General features: G+C 45.6%; 1 protein-coding gene across 1 annotated transcript; it reads left to right on the top strand.

Moving 5' to 3' along the window:
* The first annotated feature begins 1,309 nt into the window (after nucleotides 1-1,309).
* On the top strand, nucleotides 1,310-25,969 carry LOC135807186 (uncharacterized). Its single transcript, XM_065321202.1, has 5 exons — nucleotides 1,310-1,615; nucleotides 3,323-3,415; nucleotides 14,671-14,892; nucleotides 15,162-15,506; nucleotides 24,669-25,969. Exons 2-5 carry the CDS (start codon nucleotides 3,340-3,342, stop codon nucleotides 24,869-24,871), a joined length of 846 nt encoding a protein of 281 aa, XP_065177274.1. The 5' UTR covers nucleotides 1,310-1,615; nucleotides 3,323-3,339; the 3' UTR covers nucleotides 24,872-25,969.

Genomic DNA, 25,969 nt, shown 5'->3' with positions numbered 1-25,969 from the left:
TTGTGTGAGCTTGTAGCCGGTTGGACCAAACTAACGTTACTCTCTTACTCGTCAAAAACATCCTTGCTACCCTAACCAAGATAATGATTGTTATCTAAACACTCCAGTACAGCTTTGGTAAGGATATACATGTAGGGCCAGGGTGAGGTGGCATGTTCCAGAGGCGGGTGGACATGACCTTTCTACAGATTAGTAAGGCTTTAGAGGGGCCAAATGCCAAGTTTTTTTGCCATAGGGCAAAGTTTGAAAGAATGCAACACAAGAAGTAACTAGAAAATATGCTCTCTGGCGATCGACCAGATTTTTACGGAGCGGCTCTTCAGGTGCCTTTGGATCTCCCATGGTCCCAGTACATGTGTAATGGGTGGGGAAATGAGAGCTTGAATCTCTGCTTTCCAATGCACTTTGAATCGTGAAAATCCGTAGAGTTTGAGAAAGGAGGTGAACGAAAGGGTGAAATGAAGTTGTGGGAATCTGAGGCATTGTAGGGAAGCTTGGAGAGGACATGGAAGTAGCCCTGACATGCTTATTGTGCTGAAAACGTTACGGAGAGCTTCATTTGATAAAATGATCTTTCCAAAGAGCCATGGCTGTAGGGACGTCACCACCCTCTGTGGATCAGGACGCAGATGCAGCTCCACCAAGGTAACGAGATAATATACAATCAGATAGTGTGACAATAAGGTAACGAGATAATATACAATCAGATAGTGTGACGACAAGGTAAGGAGATAATATTCAGTCAGATAGTGCGACGACAAGCCACAACGCTGACTAGGATATTGAGACATTCAACGACCTGGCACCTAGCTCTAACACATCTACGAAGCGCAAACCAACAACCTTCCAACTTGGAAGGCTCAGGTGCGGAAAGTTCCAATGAGGGGAAGGGATTCGCCACGAAGATGTGCACGAGCTGTGTCCCTTGGCTACAAAGAATGTAGAACGTTACGGGATGATGATGATGATGATGATGAGACTAGTAAGAACATTGGATACACCAGTCTCACTACAACTGGATGACGCAAGGCAACAGACCACTCAACTTGGAGTCTCAACAGTATGTAAAGCACATAATGAGGGAAGCCAAGCGAAACGTGGACTTTAGTAAGATATTGACTTTCGGTTTGCGACAGTTCGTCTTTGCTTGGATTCCCCACTTTATGTACAACGTGTTAAAGTGTTTCAGGTACGAACAAGTGTTATACAAAGCTCTTGGCAGAAACCAATACTCTGCATAAAGTATGGCAGTGTCTGAGACGACATGATTGTATGTCCGTTCTACTGTTGTTTGTGGCTGTAGATACACAAGCAGCTTCTATAGTGTGTGACTCACACATTTATACATACCATAGCATCTCATTCTCAGCTGATGATGCAAACCAGACGTGCTATCAACAATATGGTGGTCATTCATTGTCTACAGACGGGCAGGAACTCAGCTGTGCCTCACAACTGTTGGACGCATCGCAAGTCTTGAGTAATAACAACGTCAGCTACATACCGGTATACACCAACGCCACTGATGGGTCTCATTGTACTACCTACCAACCATCAACCAACACAGTAGGTCAAGACTCCTGCACCAAAGCACGTCCAACAATCTGTGTCTCTTGTAAGTGCCCCGCTCTGTTAGCATCAAGTGGCGTCCTCTATGTATGTGTGTGATAAATTCTGCTCAGGATTTCCACACACAATGGACTCAGCAATCTCAGCAGCTGTTTTCTATCACATTGATAACAGTAATAGTTTTTAGTCATCCTTGAAACGAATATGGTTCATTTTGTACTCGGACCCCTCCCCACCCTCCAAAATGAACGCAGCTTGCTATGCTGGACGACGACAATCACACATACATACATACATACATACATACATACATACATACATACATACATACATACATGTACATATGTATGAACAGCGTCAGTCGACTTGAGATTTTAGCTGAAACCACCTGCCCTCAAATGTGCGATGTTCATTCCAGGGACGACAAAAATATATTTCACCGACCCCTAAGACAATACTATTGATTGTGTGTGTGTACTCAAACAGATATCATGGTCTGCTTTGCACAACATCACTGACTGTAGAATTCCGTCGAAAGGAGCGTGGGCTTATCTGACTAGGGGGGTGATGGGCCTAATCATGGACATGGCCTTTTATATATAGTACAAAGGCATGAAATTGTACATGTATGCGTGTTATTATTTGACAAGGGATCAGGTAATCTAGAGTAGGCTAAAGCCAACATGCTTGCCTTGGTATGGCTCATCTTAATACATGTACAGGTCTTCCGTCGTTAGTAAATAACCCCGCTAGTTTCAAATTCTTGTCTTATAACCAGTATTATCTACTATTCTGTCTCGAATGTACACACTTCAGAGGAGTTAGAGGATTTTCAGGCGTCAGGGGATTTTTCATGCGTCAGGGGATTTTAGTTGATCGTTGTCTACTAATGAGGTTTGTCTTGTAGTCGATGTCGTACTAACGAGGGGAGACATGTAATGACAATAGTCGACTGGTCGATTCGATGCAGGGCGCGTCCCTACACCAACACCACCAAGCGGTGTGACCTGTGCCTGACAGAGAAGCTATACATCAGCAATGCAGACAAGGAAACGTCCCTCAACAAGCGCACAGAGCTGGTGTCAAAGTGCCGACACGAATCAAAGTTCTACCTCTGCAACTTTATGCTTAGCGCCCTCCCCGAGTCAGTAACACCCCGAGTTGGTGCCAACTCTCACCAAGCCAAAATGGCATGAGTAGCATCTTGCCTGTATTCTCCTTTGCCCCGCGGCCCGGTAGCGCCATGGCCGGTGTCATAATATCCCCACGCCACCAGCATAGTACTGAACTGATCACTTACACTGCCTTCATAATACTCCCATGCCCCCCCCCCCGCATAACACTATACTGATCGCTTATACTGCCTTCGCGCTGAAACACTAGCATTGCATACCTGCCATGGGACAACACCTATAGTGAATAAGACCACACAACCCCGACTATCATGACTATAGCCCCAGTCTCCTGATGATTGCTTTTCAGCATGAAACTCATGAGTAGAGACATTTTATCACTTTTTTTGTTCCACCGGATTTTTTTGTGTTATCACAATAGTATGTAGAGCAAGTTCGAATTCTGTCAATACGGTCGGGCACTGCTCAATTGGCGTTACCAGTGTTGTCAGCCCAGACAGCTACTAGTATATATTTGTTTTTCTCTGCAGCGTAATATGCTTCTCTGTTTATTGTTGCAGTTTAATGTGCCTCTCTGTTCATTGTTGCAGTTTAATGTGCTTCTGTGTTTATTATCACAGTCTACTGCAACGACAGCATGAACTTGGTAGCAGCACGTAATGAAGACCGGTGTATGTGTAGACCTGGTTATATCAGGACATCCGCACACAGATGTAAGTGATATGGTCCCATCCTAACACATTCTCATTCGGTTTGACTGACAAATTTCGAAGAATATGAAAACTTGGGCCTGACTGGTATACCTTGATTGCTTGATCCGGGTGTGTGCAGACTGACGTGAAAAAATAGGCAAACTGGGGAGTAGTCACAGCAAGGTGGCCATGAGAGATGCCCTTGCCCATCAGACGAGCCCAAGTCATCATTGTTTAAACAGCTGGGGTGGCCAAGTCTATCCTGGCGAAGGAAGATCGCCTGCCTTATGGAATTCTTCCATTTGGTCACCACCCAACCAGAACTTTTTGAAGCAGCGGGATACTGCCCCACGCGTAGTCGCCGCGGCCAACTCGCATTCACTCTGCCACGGGTTGGGAAACACGCCGGGAGGTCATTTCTCTTCCGCACCGCTACTGTCTGGAATGCCTTGCCCGCAGACCTGAGAGCCACAGCCTCGCAGTCCCTGTTTCACAGTCACATTTGCACGCACTTCTCTGACACCAAATACGATGCCACTCCTCACTGACATGCCTCTGTCCTCCTTCTTTGTGCGTTGCGCTTATTCTTATTAATTTTGGTGTTTCTGTTTCGGTACATTTCGTATTTCAAGGCATACCCCGAGGCTATAGGTATCATTGATTAAAGGACCATTCTGGAACATTCACCATAATTGTATTTCTCTTGCTAGGCTGTTCATTACGAATTATTAGCCCTCCACTGTCTGCTATCTCAACCCTACAGCCTCCCATTATAATGGGACTCCCTTCAATTTAGACTACGTCTTTGGGAAATCCTCAAATATATAATAATAATAATAATAATAATGATGATGTTAACACTGGCGGAACAGTGTGGAAGATTTCAAATTTTGACTTCAAGGAGAATTTCACTTTGTTAGGAAATTAGAGGCCACATGCCCCGTACTGCTCTTTTTCTCTCCGAAACTCAACACTCGCAAGCCAGATATGAGAGAAAGAAAAAATCATCAGTCACACCACCGGGACTCGAACCAGGGACCTTGCTATTCGCGAGCAATGCGCTAACCAACTTTGTATTTGCTCGCAGTGGACATAGTTTGATGCACTCCCCATGATATCAAGCGAATGGCCGAGGGCCCTCTTGATTGGTGTGAGTTGCCAGTATGTTACAAGCCAGATATGGATTGATCGAGGAAGGATAGATTTACCATCACTGTGGATAAGAATCATACTGTAGGTCAGTGGCTGCGTTCGATTATGCACTTGAATCGATTCATGAATCCATTCGCATGCATTCAAGTTGTTGTTGTTGTTGTTACTTTATTTTACTTCACCAGAATTACAGGCAGTAGAATGCCTTCTCACTAGACCAGGTCTAGTTCTCACAAATGATGAAGAATGTGAATGAACATGCTAAAGCTAATGAAAACAAGAAATAGAAAAAGATGAGAAAAACTTGCGTTTTATATTTTATGACGGTATGTATGTGAGTGACAGTGATTAAATGACAAGGGAAAAGTCGTTCGATTTCATGTCTTGAGCCCTGGAATCGATTCGGAATCCATTCCCCCTCTTCACATGGGGTGATATGAATAGCGCGAATCGATTCAGGAATCGATTCGAGTGCATAATCGAACGCACTCAGGTGGTTAGCGCATTGCTCGCGAATAGCAAGGTCCCTGGTTCGAGTCCCGGTGGTGTGACTGATGATTTTTTCTTTCTTTCATATCTGGCTTGCGAGTGTTGAGTTTCGGAGAGAAAAAGAGCAGTACGGGGCATGTGGCCTCAAATTTCCTAACAGTGTGGAAGATTTAAATGACGGCTTTGAGCAGCAAAGCCAAGTTAGCCCACGCATGCACGTGTTTTGTCACGGGTTCGTCACGCGGCACATGAATAAAAAATATTTTTTCCGAAAATGGTGGATGAAAGAATAAATCTTGCATGGCCGCTTTGCCCTGCCTCGTGTCAGCAAAGCAACTTCCTTGTCAACAATTTCTGTCATCCAGTTAGCCAAAGTGACTCAAGGTTGTGTTTTCTCCGTTTTCTCCTTTGTCTCTCCGCCAAGCTGTACAAGAGTATCAGTTGTGCTAGTCTGCGTAGACAAGCACTGACTCGTGTGAGCTGGAAGCGCTTGAAAATTCACAACTAAGTTACTTAAAACAGCGATCGATCGCGCTTGGTTGAAATGTTTGTTTGTTGCGTGGGCAGATAGAGTAGCTCATGGTCGCAGTAGTGAATTTCCTGGAGTTCATGAGGCCAAGCAAGAACTACTCGGAGCAGAGGTCCAGTTATTTAGGCCTCGACATGGCGAGTGGCGTTGACGCCAACTCAGAAATGGCTGTGATTACCTGTCAAAAAATCTAGCCAAAGAAGTAGACAAGGAGCACATGGCCAGCAATCAAGGACATCTGAGAGTTGTAATTTTTGTACTCTTCCGAGGTGTGATTTTTGGCGTGCTGGGCCAAGCACAAGGAAGCCATCTGCAAAAAAACTGCAGAAAATGGTTGTTGTTTGATCCTTTGGTGTAATCTTTGTTTCTAGTCGAAGCTAGTTGCTGTTTGGAGCAGAAACGCTGAAATTGACTATTTTCTGCATGTACTCATACATGTACTCATGTACTCAGGCATGCAGTCTCACTCGTATTCTAGCTATTTTTCTGGAATGGATGCTGCTCTGCGCCCCTTGGTGAACATTTCCTGCGCTCGTGGAGCAGCTGAAAAGGACCACTGGTATGTCTGGTTCCTGGTTTGAAAGTGGAGAGTCGACTTTTGTGCCTTGAAAAAGGAGTAGAGAGCGATAAAGGTACGTCTGTGGCTGATTTTTGAGTGCTCCTCGTACATTTTTGATCGTGAAAGAAATTCTCAGACCAAAGTCAGACCAAAGTCAGCGCGATGATGGTCGTACAGTTTTCTTGTGAATTTTTTAGTTGTTTCATCTCGTATCTATGTCAGTATCGTGATGGTGAAGTGGAGAGGGTGATTTTCTTCCTCTAGGCTTAGTTCGGCCGACTTTCCTTCGTCCTCGTTGAAAAGTGATCCTGAAAAAAAAGGTCGATTCGCAAAATTATGTTGATTTTGAATGTACGAGATGACATGCTACCAATAAAGCTCCACACCGATCTGTCCCAGTCGAACAATGGGCACCTGCGGAGTGTTGAGGACTTGCGCCGTCTGGAGCGGATTGCTGTGGACCGTCCAGCATGGAACGCGCTGGTGAAGAGTGTTTGTGCACACCCTCGTCACAAGTAGAAACAGCCATGGCACCCTTATAAACTCATAACAACCATTCTATAATAATATTACTATTTGAATCTTTTAATAATTATCTGGCAACTCAACCTCATACGTATAATTATCTGGCCACCTATTGACCATGATGCTACATGAGGAGACAATAGTGATGACATTTTTCCAATGAGACCAATTTTATGACGCTCCATGTTACTGAAGGACTAACTTCGATCATTGGTTTTGTAGAGCCCCATTCTCTAGGAGCTGTCTACATCTGCTTTGTTTCAATGTCCAGCATAAGCGAACGTGTGGATCAAGCATAACTGCTTGGTTGACGCTGCCGCGGGAATGCGTATAATAATAATAATAATAGATGACATGCGATTGCTGGCTATGGAGGCATTTACATGGACAACGTACGATGGTGGTTTGCAACATGCTACTACTGCTGGAGCGACGTTGAGTGCAGGGACGATCGTTGATCATCTACGTATCAGATGTGGTTGTCAAACGCTTGTGGCCTTTGATGTGGATATGAAGATTTTATGCCCACTGTGCGTTCGTTATGCACCACATCTGCTGTGCACGTGGCATTACCCTATCTCAGGGAGAAATCATCAACCCAGTCATTCTGGGTAAAACTATTCCTGATAGCTGTGCAGGCCAGCACAAGAACCAGTACGCTGCACTAAACAAGGTGCTTATGTTCGTGTGCTTGATGGTCAATGGAATGAGTTCAACTGAAAGCAACGATTCCGCAGGTCTTCGACAACCTCAGCAAGGTGGTCGGCCCAGCAACAGTGGTGACGGTACTTGGCATAGAAGTCGACAGCGAGGACCAGGTGATGCGGCTACCTGACCAGAAGCTATTTGCCTTTCTAGCGGCTTTGAGTGAGTAGTCCACGCGCACTAGCTACACAACGCGGAAACTGCTGTCGCTGATCGGAACCTTGTCCTTGCCGCAAAGGTGGTTCCTCCTGGCAGGACCTTCATCCGTCAACTCCTGTATCTTAGCTGGACAACTCTCTCAGTCTCTTCAGTCAGTAGTCAACATCGACACAGAAGCTCACTTGGACATCGAATGGTCGCGCTCCTTTGCCGCAAACTTGAATGGCCAATCCTTCTTCTACGATGTCGAGTGTTCAAAGTCCCCTGACCTTGAGCTATTCACGGATGCCTCTAATGTTGGCTTCTGCGGTTTCTATCAAGGACAATCGTTTTTGGGGCAATGGGCCGCTGAGATGCAGCATGAACCTATTGGATTACTCGCTTCCGAGAACTGGCTTCCACAGCCAACCAGTAGCTGGTGCCAACTCCTCCGCTGAACTCGCCGCTCTGATTGCTGCCAGCAATGTCGAATGATCTCATGAGCGACTCAGACCTTTAAGTCCGGTATTTGCGCACACATAATCTGATGTACCCAGTTTCGGCTATGGCCGAGTTCCGGTCCCTGACCGCTACTGCCGGCAGCTCACGGGCAGTGTTTGTGTTCGTCGACGGCGGCTACTTCTCCCGAGTTTGCTCGACTAAGATCCTCAACTGCAACCGGGTGAGCTCCCATTCTGTGCGTATTGGCGGGGCCACACTCATGGCTCACCGGAGTACAAGTGTCTGTGAAGCAGCCATTTGCCGTGCAGGCTGCTGGCGAAGTGCAGCATCCGATCACTATGTCAGGCGTGCAGCCGGTATACCCTCTGTGCAATGGCTAGCAGCAAAGACTGGAACAGCCCACGCCCATGTGGTGTTGAGAACAGAAGTGAGGTACATTTGTAGTGTTGTACAGTGTTGTGCCGTCCGCTTGTTGTGCAGTCCTTGTGCCGGTGTGGCTCTGTGGGTATCACTTCGGGGTTTGCCATGGTTACTTGTAGGAAGTTATGCTAATGAGCGATGCCGTGAGAAATGCTTGGTCATGAACACTGGTTTTTGGGAGGGTCAAATGCATTTGCCTCTCAGTGTTGTGCTGTACTGTCTCAGTGTTGTGACACCTGTATGTTGTTGTGTGGTTGACCCGCCGTTTTGGGGCATGGGTGGTCAAATGTGTATGTTGTATCGGTGTGTTCCCGTTTGAAGTTGCCGAGCCACCATGTGGTTGACCCGCCGGTTTGAGGCATGGGTGGTCAACTGTGTCTGTTGTATCCGTGTGTTCCCGTTTGAAGTTGCCGGGCCACCATGTGGTTGACCCGCTGGTTTGAGGCATGGGTGGTCAACCGTGTATGTGTATCATTGAAGTTGCAATACGTACATTGCTGTGACTCGCCCGATTGCTGTTGCCGGGCACCTACGCATTTATTTGCCTACTTGTGAAGAGATATCTCTTCTTGTTTATTGCATAATTCTTGGCTCAATGTTATCCACGGTGTCGCTCGATGCAAACTCTCGTAAATATTTATCAGACAAAATTGAAAGAAAAAAAACTATGGCAAACCCCACTTCCTTGTATTCTATCTGCTTGGTGTACATGTGTCCACGTTTTGTACGTTTGGCACGCACATGCGTGTGTGTGTATGTGAGAGCGTGTGGATCAATGTGCATATTGATGTTTTGTTTGTTTTAAAAGTTGTATTGTGTGTATGCGTGCATGCATGTGGGTTAACAGAATTTAGAAAGACTGGACACAGGTTTCGCAAAGCGTACAATGCGGAATGCGATGTTTGTTGCTTATGATTGTACGGGTGAAACGATTAGTTCGAATATTCGAGTAATCGTTCGAAAATTTCGAAAGAGCGAGTATTCCAAATTTTGCACTTAATCGTTTTTGTTTTTTTGTTTTTTTTGTATTGGCATCCTATTTTTCAAAATTCTTTTGTTGTACCGCTAGTCCACTGGTATGCATGCATAATGCATGCCTTTGAGTCAGTATTTTATGGCTTGGACGATGCGATCACCACGGCAAGTAGCTAAATCCATCAGCGTTCCCTTTTTTCCCTAAATCCCAGCGTGATTTAACCCTAGTATCTCTAAATTGTCGCTCTGTTGTCAACAAGTTGTCTGAGCTCTGCGTTATTGCCGAATGTGCTAAGCCTGACATAATCTGCCTAAGAGAGACGTGGCTCTGTCCCTCGAACCCGCTCTCACTGTCAGGCTATATCTGCATCCGCAGAGATCGACCTCCGGAAGACAATCGGTCAGCACATTGTAGCCGTGGGTATGGGGGTGTTGCCGTACTTGTCCGTTCGGACTCCTTTCCGTACGTCTCCCCTCGTGCCGACCTTCAACGCCCTGGCTGCGAGTCTGTGTGGCTTGAACTTGGCTCCCCCTCTACTCAATCTCAGAATCCCATCTTACTATGCTGCATGTATCGACCACTCTCACAGAGCACAATGCAATTGTCGTACTTTTGTGACATGTTTGTTGAGGCATTACAGTCAGTCTGTTTGGATTCTTAGGATCTGTTAGTGACTGGCGATTTCAACGCCCACAACTCAAGCTGGTGTCTCAGCGATTCTACCTCGAAGGCTGGTGATCTCCTTAGCACAGTATTTGCTGGTCTTGGGCTCCACCAGATGGTTGACTTCCCCACTCATTCCTCGCCTAATGGCTCTGTTTCATGTCTGGACTTGGTGATCACCAACCGACCACGCCTCGTGCGCTCAATTGATCAAGCACCTCCCTTGGGTATGTCTGACCATATACAGATTGTTTGCACTTTATGTTACGCCCCTATTTCGAACTACTTCCCCAACTCTTCCACGGGTCCTCCCTCTTCCCTGTATCGCTTCAAGCAAGTACCTTCGCACCTTTGGCAATTAATCAACGCTGATTTAGCTGGCTACAACTGGTCCTCACTGAACTCGTACACTGATGTTAATGACGCACTTCATCACTTTGATAGTGAGCTCCAGTCCGCCTTCCGTCGTCACCTCACCTCATTCGGAGCCACCCACTCTGTGACATCTTCACGACCCCGCACGCAATCTCCACCATGGGTTACTGCTGAGCTCAGGTCTGCTGTAAAACGCAAGCGTGATCTATATTGTGTGTACAAAAAATATCCGACAGCAGTAAATCATGCAGCTTATAACCGACAAAGGAATGCTGTAAAGCACCTGTCTCGGCAAGCACATCGTCAATATATACGCTCCATCCAAGCATCACTACCGTCACCAAATCGACCTACGCTCTTTCAGTTTGTGCGAGCACAGCGCCACACTTCCGGCCGTGTCATGCCCCAAACGATGATAGCATCCGACGGTGCGGTCGCCACATCCCCCAAGAGCATAGCTGATGTTCTGAACACGCAGTTCACCTCATTTGGGCTACCTGATGATCCTTCGTGGCGCATTCCCCCTTTGTCCCAGTCGCCTTTCATATCTGTTCCGTTCCGCACAATCACTGTCACTACGTTTCAAGTTCGGAAATATCTGAAGCGCCTGAAATGTGGAAAGTCTCCCGGCTCAGATGGGATCCCGAATGAAGCGCTGCAGTCTCTTGCACCATCAATAGCCTATCCTCTCGCCATTATTTTTAATATGTCATTTCGAACTGGTACATTTCCACAGGATTGGAAATCTGCCATCGTGACACCGCTTTACAAGAATAAAGGCTCCCGTGCTTGCCCGGCAAACTACCGCCCCATCTCTCTGCTGCGCACAGTTTCCAAACTTTGTGAGCGTATTGTATTCGATTCCCTCTACCTGCACATCGCTCCAGCTCTCTCACCAGCTCAGTCGGGATTCTGCCGTGGTGACTCAACTCAATACCAGATGACTCGACTTGTCCAAGACATAGCGACAAAGAGGAACTGTGGGGAGCACGTGGGAATGGTGTTTTTCGACTTGGCTAAGGCATTCAACACTGTATGGCATCGTGGCTTACTTGCCAAGTTGGAGGTCACCTTCCAGGTGGAGGATGCTGCCTTGCGTTGGATATCATCGTATCTGTCTGCTCGTTCTCAGGCTGTTCGCTTGTTCTATTTCTTGTCTGATCCCCTCCCTGTAACATCTGGAGTGCCCCAAGGTTCCATTCTGGGTCCTTTGTTATTCTTGCTTTACGTTAATGACCTACCTTCAGTTGTCCCCGATGTTAGTTTGTATGCGGATGACACTGGCCTTATCTGTTCTGATTCCTCCCCTGCACAATTACTCCTTACCACACAGCATCGCATCAACAGCACTGTCATGTGGATGCAAACGTGGAAACTCCAGCCCAATTTAGACAAGACAGAAGCCATGTATATTTCTTCATCCCCTCCTGATCAACCATTATACTTCCCTGACTCGACTATGCCTATCCGTGTTGTTACTCAGCACAAACATCTAGGTGTGATGTTTGACTGCAAACTCTCTTGGGCTGCACATGTGAACTGTGTATGCAAGCGAACCAGTTCAGCATTAGGGGTACTACAACCACATTGCACTCATTTGCCCATCCAGTGTAAACTATTATTTTATCAGTGCTATATTCTCCCTATATTCGACTATCGCGATACCGCTAGGTGTGGCCTTTCTGACTCAACTCTGAACCAATTAGAAGTCCACCATAGATTTATACTTAAAATTCTTTACAACAAGGATCGATGTTTTCTATCGGATGCCCTTTATCGACTTGCACACACTTCTCCTCTCTCCGTTCGTCATAAGCACCATCTCTGTACACTGGTTCATTAAATATTTCTTCATAAAACCCCTTTACACATGATGAAGTACAATTGGTTTTCGACAAGCTCAACCCGTAACGCGCTCATCCTGCCTCTTGTTAAGTCAGCCCAGTATCTAAAGTCCCCCTTGTTTTCCGGTTACTCTCATTGGTTAGCATTACCATACGGTCTGAAAACTTGTTCTTCTATTGGTCAGTTTAAAGATCTACTATCGCAACTGAACTAGACGCAATAATTATTATCGATTAACATTCTCGAATGCCTGGGTGATGCACGAATTTTGTTAGTGCTCACTTCCGTTTAATCGTTTTTCTTTGTAATTTTCCATTCATTTTTTGCTTTAATTCATATTTGCTTTGTTTTCCTAGCTTACTATTGCCGTGGCTGGCTCAACGCCCTTGTCTCAGGGGATTCTGTCCCTGCATTAGCTATGCTTGTCACATGCTATGAGATTGTGTCTAGTAATAATAATAAGTAACGTTAGTTAGTTATATTATGAGATACGAAAGTACTGATGAAAATCGTTACTTTACACTCCAGGGCCACGTTGAGGGGCCGTGTCCCACCACCCATGGATGCTTCTGGACTTTTAAAGGTTGGGATCCCGCGTACGAACAGAATGGGCAAGAAAAATGTAAATGCATTTTTTGGCTCCTAAGTGGCTCGCACACTGTGGCACTATGCCGCAATTTTGAGTTTTCCGGCCTGGAAAGCCTGTCAGTGAGGCGCAAGAACTTTAAAATCATGTCCAGAGAGCCAGCATAGTGGCAGGAGTGTGTGGTGAAAAATTCACTCAAATCCATTGAGAGACACCAAAGTTACGGTCAATTGAATGCCATAATTATGAAATTTACGACCAGGCTGCTACCTTAACTGGCCCATGACGACTGAGTACTGAAAATCATGATTCTTCTCCAATATGATAGCTACCAAATTCTTCATAAAACTGAGACTATAGTACTATAACAAACGTGACAACTACTGTGTAGGGGCTGCACCAAGACGCAGCAGTGATGCTGGGGCATTGATGGCTCTGCTGACCTGAGGTCTTGGCATCACTGCCAAAAACACGTACCAGAGCCAACCCCTGCATTCACTCTTCCCGGATCCATCACAGACCTCCCAGTGGTAAAGCAACACAAGCATCTTGGTTTGGTCATTGACTCAGACTTATCGTTTAGTAGACATGTCGACTATATCTGTAGCAAAGTCAGTAAAGCTGTTGGCTACCTCATGTCGCACTGCTCCCACCTACCGCTTGAATTCGCCTTTTTATCATTGCTATATTCTCCCCCATTTTTCTCTATTGCTCAACCGCCTGGTCATCCCTACTAAGTAAATCGTTAATGAGTACCCTGGAAGTCCGCAGTAAGAGGATGCTGAAAGTCCTTTTTCGCAAACCATCATACTTTCCTTCTGTCGAGCTGTATAATGTTAACACCTTCCCCATCTCTAGTCAAGCGGATCGAAAACTGTGCATTGTTGTTCATTCTATTCGTCTTGACAAAGCCCCGCCACACTTGCGTAAATATAATTGGTTTCTTCCCACTCATTTATTTATTTATGTTTTTCTCATTTTCAGGCCTCTTTTACGGGCAAATTAACACTCCCACTCATCCTACACGCACTTCCTGCACTTTGCCTAAAGCCCGAACATCAGCTTATACCAGATCTCCGTTTTTCACTGCCTATTCTCTCTGGCTGGCCCTGTCTCTATCAGCAAAATCGTCTTGTACGCTAAATGATTTCAAGGTCAACATGAAGCTTGAATTCTTATAACTGCTAATTCTTACTTCGTACTGCTAATTCTTCATTCAGATTTGTTTATCTTTGCCTCGCCCCATGTAGGTTATTGCCTCCTGCAGTTTGTAATTTGTTTGCATTGTTTTGCTTACTGCCATGGCTGGCTATCGCCCCCCCCCCCTCCCTCCATATTGGCCTATATTCCCTGGCCACGGGAAGGTGAAATAAATAAAATAAATAAATAAGGTCAGAAAAAGTAGGCTCTAGCACCACAAATTTATGTCTAAGTGATAATAACGGAAAATATGATCGCGTTTGCGACAGGGGGAGGGGGAGTCAAGAGTGTAGTACTGCTACATGCATAGCGCAGTGCATCAACAGCACTACGCTATGCTGCAGAGACTCATAAGATGCTAAGGAGATCTTGTCCAGACAGTAGCTGTTCATTCCATGCCCCTGCAACTGTTTGCATGCGAATACGCATGTGGAGCATGCCTGCACTTTGAGTGCACAATCTGCAAATGTATACCCCGTGATCATTTCTCGATTTCTGCCAGTTCCTGCCATTACTCGAATATCCGTTCACTCCACGAATAATCAAATCCATCAAATTATTTGATCATTCTTTTCAATACCACAACTGTGTACAGGTAATACCTACCTAATCACATGACGGATTGTAATGTGCTGGACTGCCCTTTGTACAGGTGAATCCATTGTCGACATGCTAAATATAAACGTTACTGGCGAAGGGCTTGGGAGTTCAAACGTCACTGTTTTCAGCTTGATTGATTCAGAGTGGAGGGTGCACAGTGTGTACACACAGAATACACTTTACCTGCTGGCTAATCTCTCCTTACCTGAAGGGAGATTTGCTATCAGATCTGCTGAGCGGATCATCTACACGTTTTCCGAATCTATTCAGGAAGGTGAGATAACGCGCGTGTGTATTTCTTCATGTTGACGCGTGTGTGCGATTCCCAAAGATTCTCGATGCAACCAATAATCAATTCAGAGAGCTAAAGGTTTCTCTCCAGCCATGTTAAATAACTAACCCCTCATGAAAGCAGCCTCTCTCTCTGTCTATCTCTTCGCCTCTCTCTCTCTCTCTGTCTCTCTCTCTCTCTCTCTCTCTCTCTCTCTCTCTCTCTCTCTCTGTCTCTGTATCTCTCTCTCTCTTCTTTCTCTCGTACTATAGCTGACACTGTTGCAGCAGAGCTGGCCAAGAATCCCTCCCAATTCCTCACCGTGAATGCCAGCTCGAATAATAACGTTATCCTGGTGCCCACAGCCCATCTGCGCAGCTACCTGGTCAACTTAAGAGTTTGGTTTCGGCCGTACAAAGTCGAATGCGTTGACATTCCTGGTACAAGCCAGTCAGACACCTGTAGTTACAGTTTGTTTGTGGAGACACTCCCGTTCAAGGATGGCCTGTACGAGTTTGCCTTGTCTCCACACAACTCTACAGTACCTGTTCTATACAGAGTTCACCCAAGACAGACTACCATTGTAACTCTGATGCCCAGCATGCCAGGTAACAGTGGTAAGTTATCTGTGTGTTCAAGTGTAGCGAACATGTCTTTCTGTCTGAATCTTCACACATGCCATTACCAGTGGATGTGAGAGGGGTCTACATGCCGACCATAGACGTGAATAAAAACAGACAGGATGCAATATGCACACAACAAACATAGTATTGGCGGAGGACGCGAGGTAAAATAAAAATATTACTATAACAGGGACATGCTCCTCGGAGTACAGATACAACGCACAGAGTACATATATGACACATGGAGTACAAAGTAGCGAGAGTTCCCAGATTACCTTGAGTGCTCAACACCACAAAGATGGAGCATTATCACAAAGACAGAAGAAACAAAGACAACCGGCTAGTTCATTGCTGTAACTCTGGGTTCATCCTGCACATAGCAAAGCTAAGGCAATCCGCAGACAACTGTTAGGTACCTCCTCCCGTACGTTGTGCAACCTTTTCAAAGCTGGCCTGCATGCGCCCTCGTACTCACCTTTTGTCTCATTTTGTCACCTTTTGTTCCGTTGGCATGGGTAGCTACTTGCGCGCCCATATTTGCCATAGCTACCCAGGCCCTTTATCTTGCCGCCCTCACTTCTCTCTCTCTTCCATAATGTAGTCGTTTCGTTCGTCTTGGTCTCTGTCTCTAAGAAATGTCGTCCCATCTACCAGTTCCCGTTTTCCATAATGTCTTTGAGAGTAATCGTCCTTTTTGAAATAGACACAAATGATAACCTGCACATCATCTGGGTCCAATTTCATACGCAGGCAGGTAGCAAAGCAAAGCGCGAAGGTAGAAAAGCGCGATATTAGTGTGACATTTGAAGTTAGTGAGACATGGTGCAGATGGTGTCAGTTTTACAAGGAGGTGAGAATTAGGGAAAGAAGGAGAGTTGACAGTCAAGTTACAGTGACGGCAGGCAAGCCCTGTACCTGGTGGTGGCCGGCAGGTGACAAAGTTACACCAGTGCCATAGCGTGAGAGATAGAACTTATTCTAATTAGCAAATTAAAGTTGTGTGGACCCTGGCTAGCGCCAGACGTTACTAAAGTAACGTCTTCTGCATAGCTACGGGAATAATAGTGAATAATAATAGTTCACAGAAGCAGACTTCTCCAGCACAGAAGTTGAAGTCATCCATTCCGACGTCCTACCAAGCACTGGAGATGGCAATTAATAACCGGGACATCAAGCGCCCGCGTGGCCGACCCCATCTCAAGTGGATTGACAATATTAAAAATGATCTAAAGCACGCCAATATTGATATTTCTGACTGTTTTGAACTGGCTCTAGACAAGAAAAAAATGGCTGATGCGTGTGGAAAAATGTGCTGCGCATGCGTAGTTGTTCTTACTGCGATGAGTTCTAACAATAATGAGATGCCTTTTTTCGGCTCTTCTGCCTGGATTTCGTTGACAGATGCGTTAAGCCCATGGATCCTTCCATGAGTGACATGCGAACTGTAACTATTATTATATTTAAATATTCGACGAGGAGACAATAATTTTAATATGGCAATAAGTAGGACGAGCTGAAGTGACATTTGGATTACTTTATTAACAATGTAAGCGATGGAAACGATGCAAAAAACAATGTAAAGGGTAAGGAAGATACATGTATGAAGAAAAAAGCGATGGAAAGAAAGATGATTTGAACAAGTTTTCGTACAACACTCTTCAGGAATCACCGTTGTACTAAAGAACAAAATGAGAACAAAGGAAATAATATAGCAATCAAGGTAGGGTAGCAAGATACAATGACAGCACTGGAATATCGAGGTGTGATTTCTCACAAAAGCGTGCAGAAAACAAGGGTATACAAGTAGGAACTAAGCGTGACAAGTGTGTATCAGCAACAAACAGAACAAAAAGTGAGAATGAATGATAATAATAAAAATATAACAAACAAGAAGGTGACAAACCACATTTAGGCACAAGTGGCAACAACGTTGCCACACTACACAAACGAACATTATTTGAACAATTTTAGGGTAATACCACTTTCTTTCTGGACACACAAATTCGGCTTATGAATGCGCTGACAAACAGCTTCCAAAATTTGTAACTGCAACAGATAACCATGCCGAGCACGGCACAAAACAGAAAAACAGGAATCAGAATAAGTACGGCAACAGTCAGTACTAGAGACCAAATGATTGTATACTGAAGACTTGTTATTACGAGACGCACGCACACAATCTCGACTCACGCGCACAATTTCACACTCACTCTCACCCCCACTCAGCTCACCTTCTCCCTCACTGCTCAAACCAGAACCTGCTCCATCATCCACACCGGTTTGAATCTCCTCCTCACTTGCATCGTCCTGCGTCTCACCTTCACCATTAACGCCAGCCGCAAATGCCGTTGCCTTCATGTTAGTCGTCGTCCTCTCCGATTGTTTCCTTTGTACGTTTACCGTGAATTCATAGGTCCGGTTGTAATCTGCTGTAGATCTGCGTGGTCTGTCATTTGCTGCTTTGTTTTGTGGATCAGTTGCTGTTGTTGTTAGATGTGAAGCTGGTGTTGTTGTTGCAGCCATGGTTGTTGATCTTTCTGTTGAATCCAGCTCTGGTTCCAGTGGGACAAATCGACCACCAGGAGTGCTCCCCACCACCACAGACCTCGAAGGAGGAGGGTCAGGGGGAGGCAGAGGTGCTGTCACCACTCGAAGCACAGCCCCAGGCACAGCACCCAGCGGCACAGACTTAGGCCGTTCTGCCGTTCCGCCTCTGACATCGGTGTTGGACGGGCTTGAGCTTGGCAGCTCTTTAGAGGTGCATGCGGAACCGCCATTGGTGCAGCCCTCAGGTGTCCCTAAGTCTGTGCCGCTGGGTGCTGTGCCTGGAGCTGTGCCTCGAGTGGTGACAGCACCTCTGCCTCCTCCTGACCCTCCTCCTTCGAGGTCTGTGGTGGTGGGGAGCACTCGTGGCGGTCGATTTGTCCCACTGGAACCAGAGCTGGATTCAACAGAAAGATCAACAACCATGGCTGCAACAACAACACCAGCTTCACATCCAACAACAACACCAGCTTCACATCTAACAACAACAGCAACTGATCCACAAAACAAAGCAGCAAATGACAGACCACGCAGATCTACAGCAGATTACAACAGGACCTATGAATTCACGGTAAACGTACAAAGGAAACAATCGGAGAGGACGACGACTAACATGAAGGCAACGGCATTTGCGGCTGGCGTTAATGGTGAAGGTGAGACGCAGGACGATGCAAGTGAGGAGGAGATTCAAACAGTGTGGATGATGGAGCAGGTTCTGGTTTGAGCAGTGAGGGAGAAGGTGAGCTGAGTGGGGGTGAGAGTGAGTGTGAAATTGTGCGCGTGAGTCGAGATTGTGTGCGTGCGTCTCGTAATAACAAGTCTTCAGTATACAATCATTTGGTCTCTAGTACTGACTGTTGCCGCACTTATTCTGATTCCTGTTTTTCTGTTTTGTGCCGTGCTCGGCATGGTTATCTGTTGCAGTTACAAATTTTGGAAGCTGTTTGTCAGCGCATTCATAAGCCGAATTTGTGTGTCCAGAAAGAAAGTGGTATTACCCTAAAATTGTTCAAATAATGTTCGTTTGTGTAGTGTGGCAACGTTGTTGCCACTTGTGCCTAAATGTGGTTTGTCACCTTCTTGTTTGTTATATTTTATTATTATCATTCGTTCTCACTTTTTGTTCTGTTTGTTGCTGATACACACTTGTCACGCTTAGTTCCTACTTGTATACCCTTGTTTTCTGCACGCTTTTGTGAGAAATCACACCTCGATATTCCAGTGCTGTCATTGTATTTTGCTACCCTACCTTGATTGCTATATTATTTCCTTTGTTCTCATTTTGTTCTTTAGTACAACGGTGATTCCTGAAGAGTGTTGTACGAAAACTTGTTCAAATCATCTTTCTTTCCATCGCTTTTTTCTTCATACATGTATCTTCCTTACCCTTTACATTGTTTTTTGCATCGTTTCCATCGCTTACATTGTTAATAAAGTAATCCAAATGTCACTTCAGCTCGTCCTACTTATTGCCATATTAATATTATTATATGAAAATGATAATCCTAGCACTAAGGTAATAACAGGAAAAACTGCGAAAGCACTTTAAAACGAACTTGTAAAGACTACTAGTATACTGTGACACAAGATATGACACCATGGCCAACCAGGGCCAAACAGACAGAACAAGCTGCTACTAGAACAATTTCAAACGAATAATGCTGTCCTTCTGGACACACAGATTAGGCTTATGAATACGTTGACAAACAGCGCGTTTGAAATTGTTCTAGTAGCAGCTTGTTCTGTCTGTTTGGCCCTGGTTGGCCATGGTGTCATATCTTGTGTCACAGTATACATGTCTTTTTTTAATTTTTTATTTATTTCACCTTCCCGTGGCCAGAGAATATAGGCCAATATGGAGGGAGGGGGGCGGTAGCCAGCCATGGCAGTAAACAAAAACAAAGCAAAAATAAATAAATATTACACATTACTGGAGGCAAAGAGAAACAAATGTGGATGAAGAACTAGCAGTTATTAGAACACGAGCTTCATGTTGGCCTTGAAATCCTTTAGCGTACAAGACGATTTTACTGATAGAGGCAGGGCCAGCCAGAGAGAATAGGCAGCAAAAAACGGAGATCTGGTATAAGCTGAGGTTCGGCCTTTAGGTAAAGTGCAGGGATTGCGCGTAGGACGAGTGGGAAGAAACCAGTTATATTTACGCAAGTGTGGCGGGGCTTTGTCAAGACGAATAGAATGAACAACAATACACAGTTTTCGATCAGCTTGACTAGAGATAGGGAAGGTGTTAAACATATCATACAGCTCGGCAGAAGGAAAGTATGATGGTTTGCGGAAAAGGACTTTGTGTATCCTCTTATTGTGGACTTCCAGGGTACTCATTAACGATTTACTAAGTAGGGATGACCAGGGGTTGAGCAATAGAGAAAAATGGGGAGAATATAGCAATGATAAAAAAGGCGAATGCATTCAAGCGGTAGGTGGGAGCAGTGAGACACGAGGTAGCCAACAGCTTTACTGACTTTGCTACAGATATAGTCGACATGTCTACTAAACGATAAGTCTGAGTCAATGACCAAACCAAGATGTTTGTGTTGTTTTACCACTGTGCGGTCTGTGAGGGATCCGGGAAGAGTGAATGCATTGGTTGGCTCTGAGTTCGGCAGGAATAATATCTCAGTCTTGGCGATATTAGGTCTTAGTCTCCAGGTAGTCATCCACTGATGGACTTCGTTGATACCGCGCTGGAGACTGTCTCGCAGCCTGTCTAGACACTCATTGAACCGGAGCAGTGCAGTATCGTCAGCAAATAAGGACACACCTTCAACATGACTGGGAAGATCATTTATATACACTAGGAAAAGGAGGGGCCCTAGGATGGATCCCTGGGGCACTCCGGACAGAACAGGTGAAGCATCTGAGAGAGTTCCACCTACAAAGACAACTTGCGTTCTGTCGGATAGGTAGTCTGTAATCCACTCCAGCGCTGAGTCACACACACCGAAAACTTTGGAAAGTTTAGCAAGTAATGCACGGTGCCACACGGTGTCGAAAGCTTTCTCGAGGTCGAAAAAGCACATGGCAACTTTCCGCCCCATATGACGATGGTCGGCAATGTTTTGGATCAGCTTGGTGAGCTGTAGAGCGGTCGAGTCACCACGACGAAACCCAGATTGCGCGGGATCCAGAGCAGGAGAAATATGAGTATACAATTGATTGAAGAAGAGCCGTTCGCAAAGTTTGGAAATACAGGACAGGAGGGAAATTGGGCGATAGTTACTAGCTTGAGATTTGCTGCCTTTGCACTTGTAAATAGGCACAATTTTAGCCAGTTTCCAGTCAGTAGGGAACTTGCCTGTGGTAAAGGAGAGGTTAAATAGGCGGCTAAGTGGAAAAGAAATCGCAGGAGCTAGCTTCTTTATCATATTGTTCGTGATACCGTCTAGCCCTGGCGCTTTCCCAGATTTCAGGTTTGAGATGGCTTTACGAACATCTGCTGTAGTGATATGAACGCGGGTGAATTGGCGAGTAAGACGAGTGCCATATTGGAGAGGGGGTATTACTAAACGTGGGTCATCAGGCACCGCGACATAGGTAAACTGCTTGTTGAGGATGGTTGCTTTTTGGAAGCTGTCGGACACCAGCAGCCCATCAGGGCTTGCAATGTCAGGGATGCCAGGTTTTACTTTGTGCGATCGCTGACTGCGGACAAACTGGTGAAGCGTAGTGCTGCCTGAGGTAAGTGTTGTTTTGATTGAACGAATGTACTGGCGGTGGCACCAGCGGGAGAGATGTCTCACCTGGTTCCGCTGTGCCTTATATGCTGATAGGTTGTAGTCCGTAGGGAATTTCTTGGAGAGGCTGAATAGGTCACGCTTCAACTTGATAGCCTTGCGTAGTTCAGTGGAAACCCATGGATGATATTTGCGTGTACACCCTGGGGTTGAGGGAGTTCGATTTGGTTTGCGGGAGCTATGAAGGGGAACATACTTGGACAGCACAGTCTGCAGGACACTGTGCAGGTTACTAAGTGCACTGTCCACGTCTGAGGATATTAATGAGTTCCAAGGTACTGAGTCTAAGTCTGCATTGACCGCCTCCCACACAGCAGGTGTGACGTGTCGGAGATCGAAAGACATAGGGTTAGGCTCCTGAGCTTGAGACGTTATTTCGCGGGGAGACTAAGGCAGGGGGATGTCGAACTGGCAGTACACAATGGCATGGTCTGAGGCGCCCAAAGGGCAGTCAGTTTCGACGCAAGACGAGAGATTGGCACGGTTACTAAATACCAAATCCAAGCAGGCTTGGACACCAGAGGGTGACGTGTATGTACATGTGTTGACGAGTTGGTGAAGACCAAATGGACTGAGCGTGCGATACAATTCAGCACCGGCAGTATTGGTGGAATCTGTTGAACACCATGACGTGTGCTTGCTGTTAAAATCACCTGTCAAGATAACGTGAGAAGATGAAAGAGGAAGAGTAATGAGTACGTCTTCGAGAGTCTGGCATTACCTTGCTATATCTGTTGGCTTAGCAGAAGGTGGACGATAACTGCAGCAGAGGAGGATCGGCTCAGCTGCAGCTGGGTACGGCTGGAGTTGAACCCAAACGGCTTCGCACCCATCGCGAGCTAGATCGGGACGCATGGCAACAGACTTAAACTTATTCTGTCGAACAAGGATAGAGACACCACCATAACCTCTTGCACTTGTCCCGGACTTATTCTCTGCAGGGGGCCTGTCCCTCCGGAAGGTGTCATAACGCGTAATATTAAGTGCAATATTCGGGTCGAGCCAGGTTTCAGTTAGGCAGATTATGTCAGGCTGCCACTCTTCAGCAACAATAGTAAGCTCTGTACACTTATTTACTACAGAACGACAGTTTGTTGTTAGGAGTGTGAGCTGGGGTGGTGTAGAATGCTGGTGAGTGGGAAGGGAGTGTCTGGTAGGAAAGAATGGGTGTGCGTGTGGGTTCAGTGAGGAAGGTGGGTGTGGGTCCAATTGCATGGTTTAGTTACTAGCAGACTGATCCAAGGTTGTGCTGTCAGATGCAAATCTCCATTCCCTGATGGAAACTTTGCTTGGCCAGAAATCTTCTTCGAGAACCTGGTCAGTATGCTCAGCCGGAACAACAAGGTGAGCATAAGCAGTACCAAAGTACTTGGACTCCGAAATTGAGCAACTGAGGATGTCAACTGCTTTCTTTTTTCACCACTCCCTGATAGAGTCAGCCTCACACCCAGGATCGACATTTCCGAGGTAGAAGCACTTCCGCTTGATCCTTTCTGCCCCCTAGAGGCTGCCTCGCTTACTGGACATCGGCTTTTTGTACTGTGATGTGATAGAACGCTGCAGTGCGGGAGCACGAGCCATGTGTCGGTGTGGAGGATACTGCCAACCATTACGGTCAGTGTCACCAGGAGTGCCAGAGCTGGTCATTCGCGTGCCATGTTTGGGTGCGGGAGGTGCGTACTGGGAACCTACTTGAACAATGGGCTCTGTAGAGGATGCGCCAGGAATGGTAGAAGTGTACATATTTGGACCTACTTGTACATTGGGCTCTGTAGTAGATGCACGTGAAAGGGTGGCAGCGTACGTATTCGGTTGGTACCGAGTGGTTAGTGGCACTCCCGGGGCTCGCACTTGCTGACTTTTGAGCTCCCCCATCTCTTCCCGCAATCGTGACAATTGGGCTTCGAAGTTTTCTTGCGAAGACTTACTTGTTTCAATCACATTTCGTAGTTGCGAAATCTCATTTGAAAGTGCTCGGACTACGTCTAACAGTTCTGATACAATTGGTACCATACCGGTTTCAGATGGCGCTCCTCTGGCCGGTGCGCTGGCTCCCTGGCCCTGCTTACGGAGAGCGAACACGAGGTCCGCCCTGGATAGGTCGTCCCATCCTGGAATTCGGGCGTCCTTGGCTACCTGCTGCAAGACATTGAACTCGATCAGGGCTAGGTCTAGGGTTGAGTCCGCCATAGCTGTGCTTCCTTGGTCAGTGCTCGACAAACAAAACAAAAGTAAGGAGCCGATTGGCGGAGCAACAAAATTTGCTTCCACCTACTACCACACCAAAAAAGGACACTATTTTATTTTACAAGTTCGTTAAGTGCTTTCGCAGTTTTTCCTGTTATTACCTTAGTGCTAGGATTATCATTTTCATAGGTGTTGTTTCTTCTCACTCCATTTCTCTTTATTAATATTATTATGTGAAAAGAATTCGGGTGGACACACGCATTCCCACCGAATTCTTTTCACAGATGAAGCTACAGGAAGCCTCAGCCCTTCTTCAAAATTAATATTATTATATTATTATTATTCCAACTCCGAGTTTCACAGTAATCAATCATCATGCAGGTCACCTGATGGTGACTCAACTTGAAATTTGGAGGTGTTGTTCTACTTCTGTAATGACAATGCATCATGAAAAATAACAATGCTCTCTTGCATGAAGGAGTTGCCATCGGCCATTTTTACTTTTATGATTTTTATATTGAATTCAGTTGTTGTGCGATGGATGTGCCAATAGCGCTTACTACATAAAACTGATGCATGCCATAGGATACTGATGTGTTTGGTGACAGTTTGAACAATTATGGCCGTTTTACAACACTCGTTGTTTAAATTTGTTTGAATCTTGCCATAGATCGTAGTAGTGGCATCACAGACACAAGTACATCCATCAACTCTACGCCATCGGCCCGCTGTGAGAATGGTACTGATTCTACAATAACTACATCCCGGGTGAAGAAGGCGATCATTTATTCCACTCTCTTAACAGCACTGTTAATGACGGAGATCTTTGCAGCCATCACACTGATATACATAACATACCAGGCAAGAAGCTAGGTCTTTTTTCCTGTCGCAATTCCTGCACTTTTGTTCTCTTTTTCTTTATATCCCCTTTTGCACAGTACTTCATAATAGTCACAAATGTAAGAGTACTCCGTAAATCTTTTGTTGTTTCAGTTGGTCTCATTGCGATTGTCATATTATGGTATAAAGTGATAAGATAAGTTGCTAAAATATCGCATGTACTTCATCAATGGTAGTCCACGTCTCTTCAAATTGATATGCAGAACATTGTGCCTATTGATACATTGATACGTTCATAGGATAATTTTATTTCATTTTATAAAGTTTTGATGTAAAGTGTATTCCGGCTTCGGTTTGAAAATCTTTATTTTACATTGCATTTTCCTACCATGGCTGGTTATCGCCCTCATCTCTGGGGTTGCTCCCCACATTAGCAATGCATGCACATGCTACGAGATTGAGTTTAATAATAGGGAGGTTCTGCTCTACGTTTTGGGAACGCGACGCAAAGAATCACGCGAACTCTCTTCGCGTTCCCGTAACGTAAAGAAATGCTGTTCTGCTCTACGTTTCATCTAGAGAAGTCACGTGGAATGTGTACTGGGAATTTTCCCTTTCATATTTGGCAGTTTTCTGCATGCAGTTGATCGATACCCAGCAAATCCGTACGCATTTTCTCTGCGTGTGCCACAACGACGTTACGTTGAGAACCCCATCTCCGCGTAGAAATCTGGAGCCAAAACACGCGAAGCCGTAGACTCTAACCCAGACACCTGCTCTCTACGTGATTTCTCTACGTTTCACGTATAGCAGAACCTCGGCAATTAGAATAATTCCTGATTTCTTCTCCAGTGTACGTTGCACTGCATTTTAATCCATTGCTGCTTGTATCACATAATGTTGTTTAAAAATACATTGCATCTGCGACGTAGGCAGTAGGTCTACGCCTCAACCATCCATGCTCACTTTAGCTACAGGATGGTGCAAGACTGCAGGTTGTTCATTTTGAAATTTCTCCGTTTTGCATGTTGTTTTGATACATGCATGCTCTTTTGTACTTGTTTGTAATTGTGAATACTATGCATGGTGGAGTCAAGACCAGCAAACCATTGATTCATGCTGCGAATTCAA

The sequence above is a fragment of the Sycon ciliatum genome, chromosome 1 (assembly GCF_964019385.1).
Source record: "Sycon ciliatum chromosome 1, ocSycCili1.1, whole genome shotgun sequence".
Classification (NCBI taxonomy): domain Eukaryota; kingdom Metazoa; phylum Porifera; class Calcarea; order Leucosolenida; family Sycettidae; genus Sycon; species Sycon ciliatum.
Note: the sequence above shows the minus strand (reverse complement) of the source record. Positions and strands in the feature narration are given on the sequence as shown.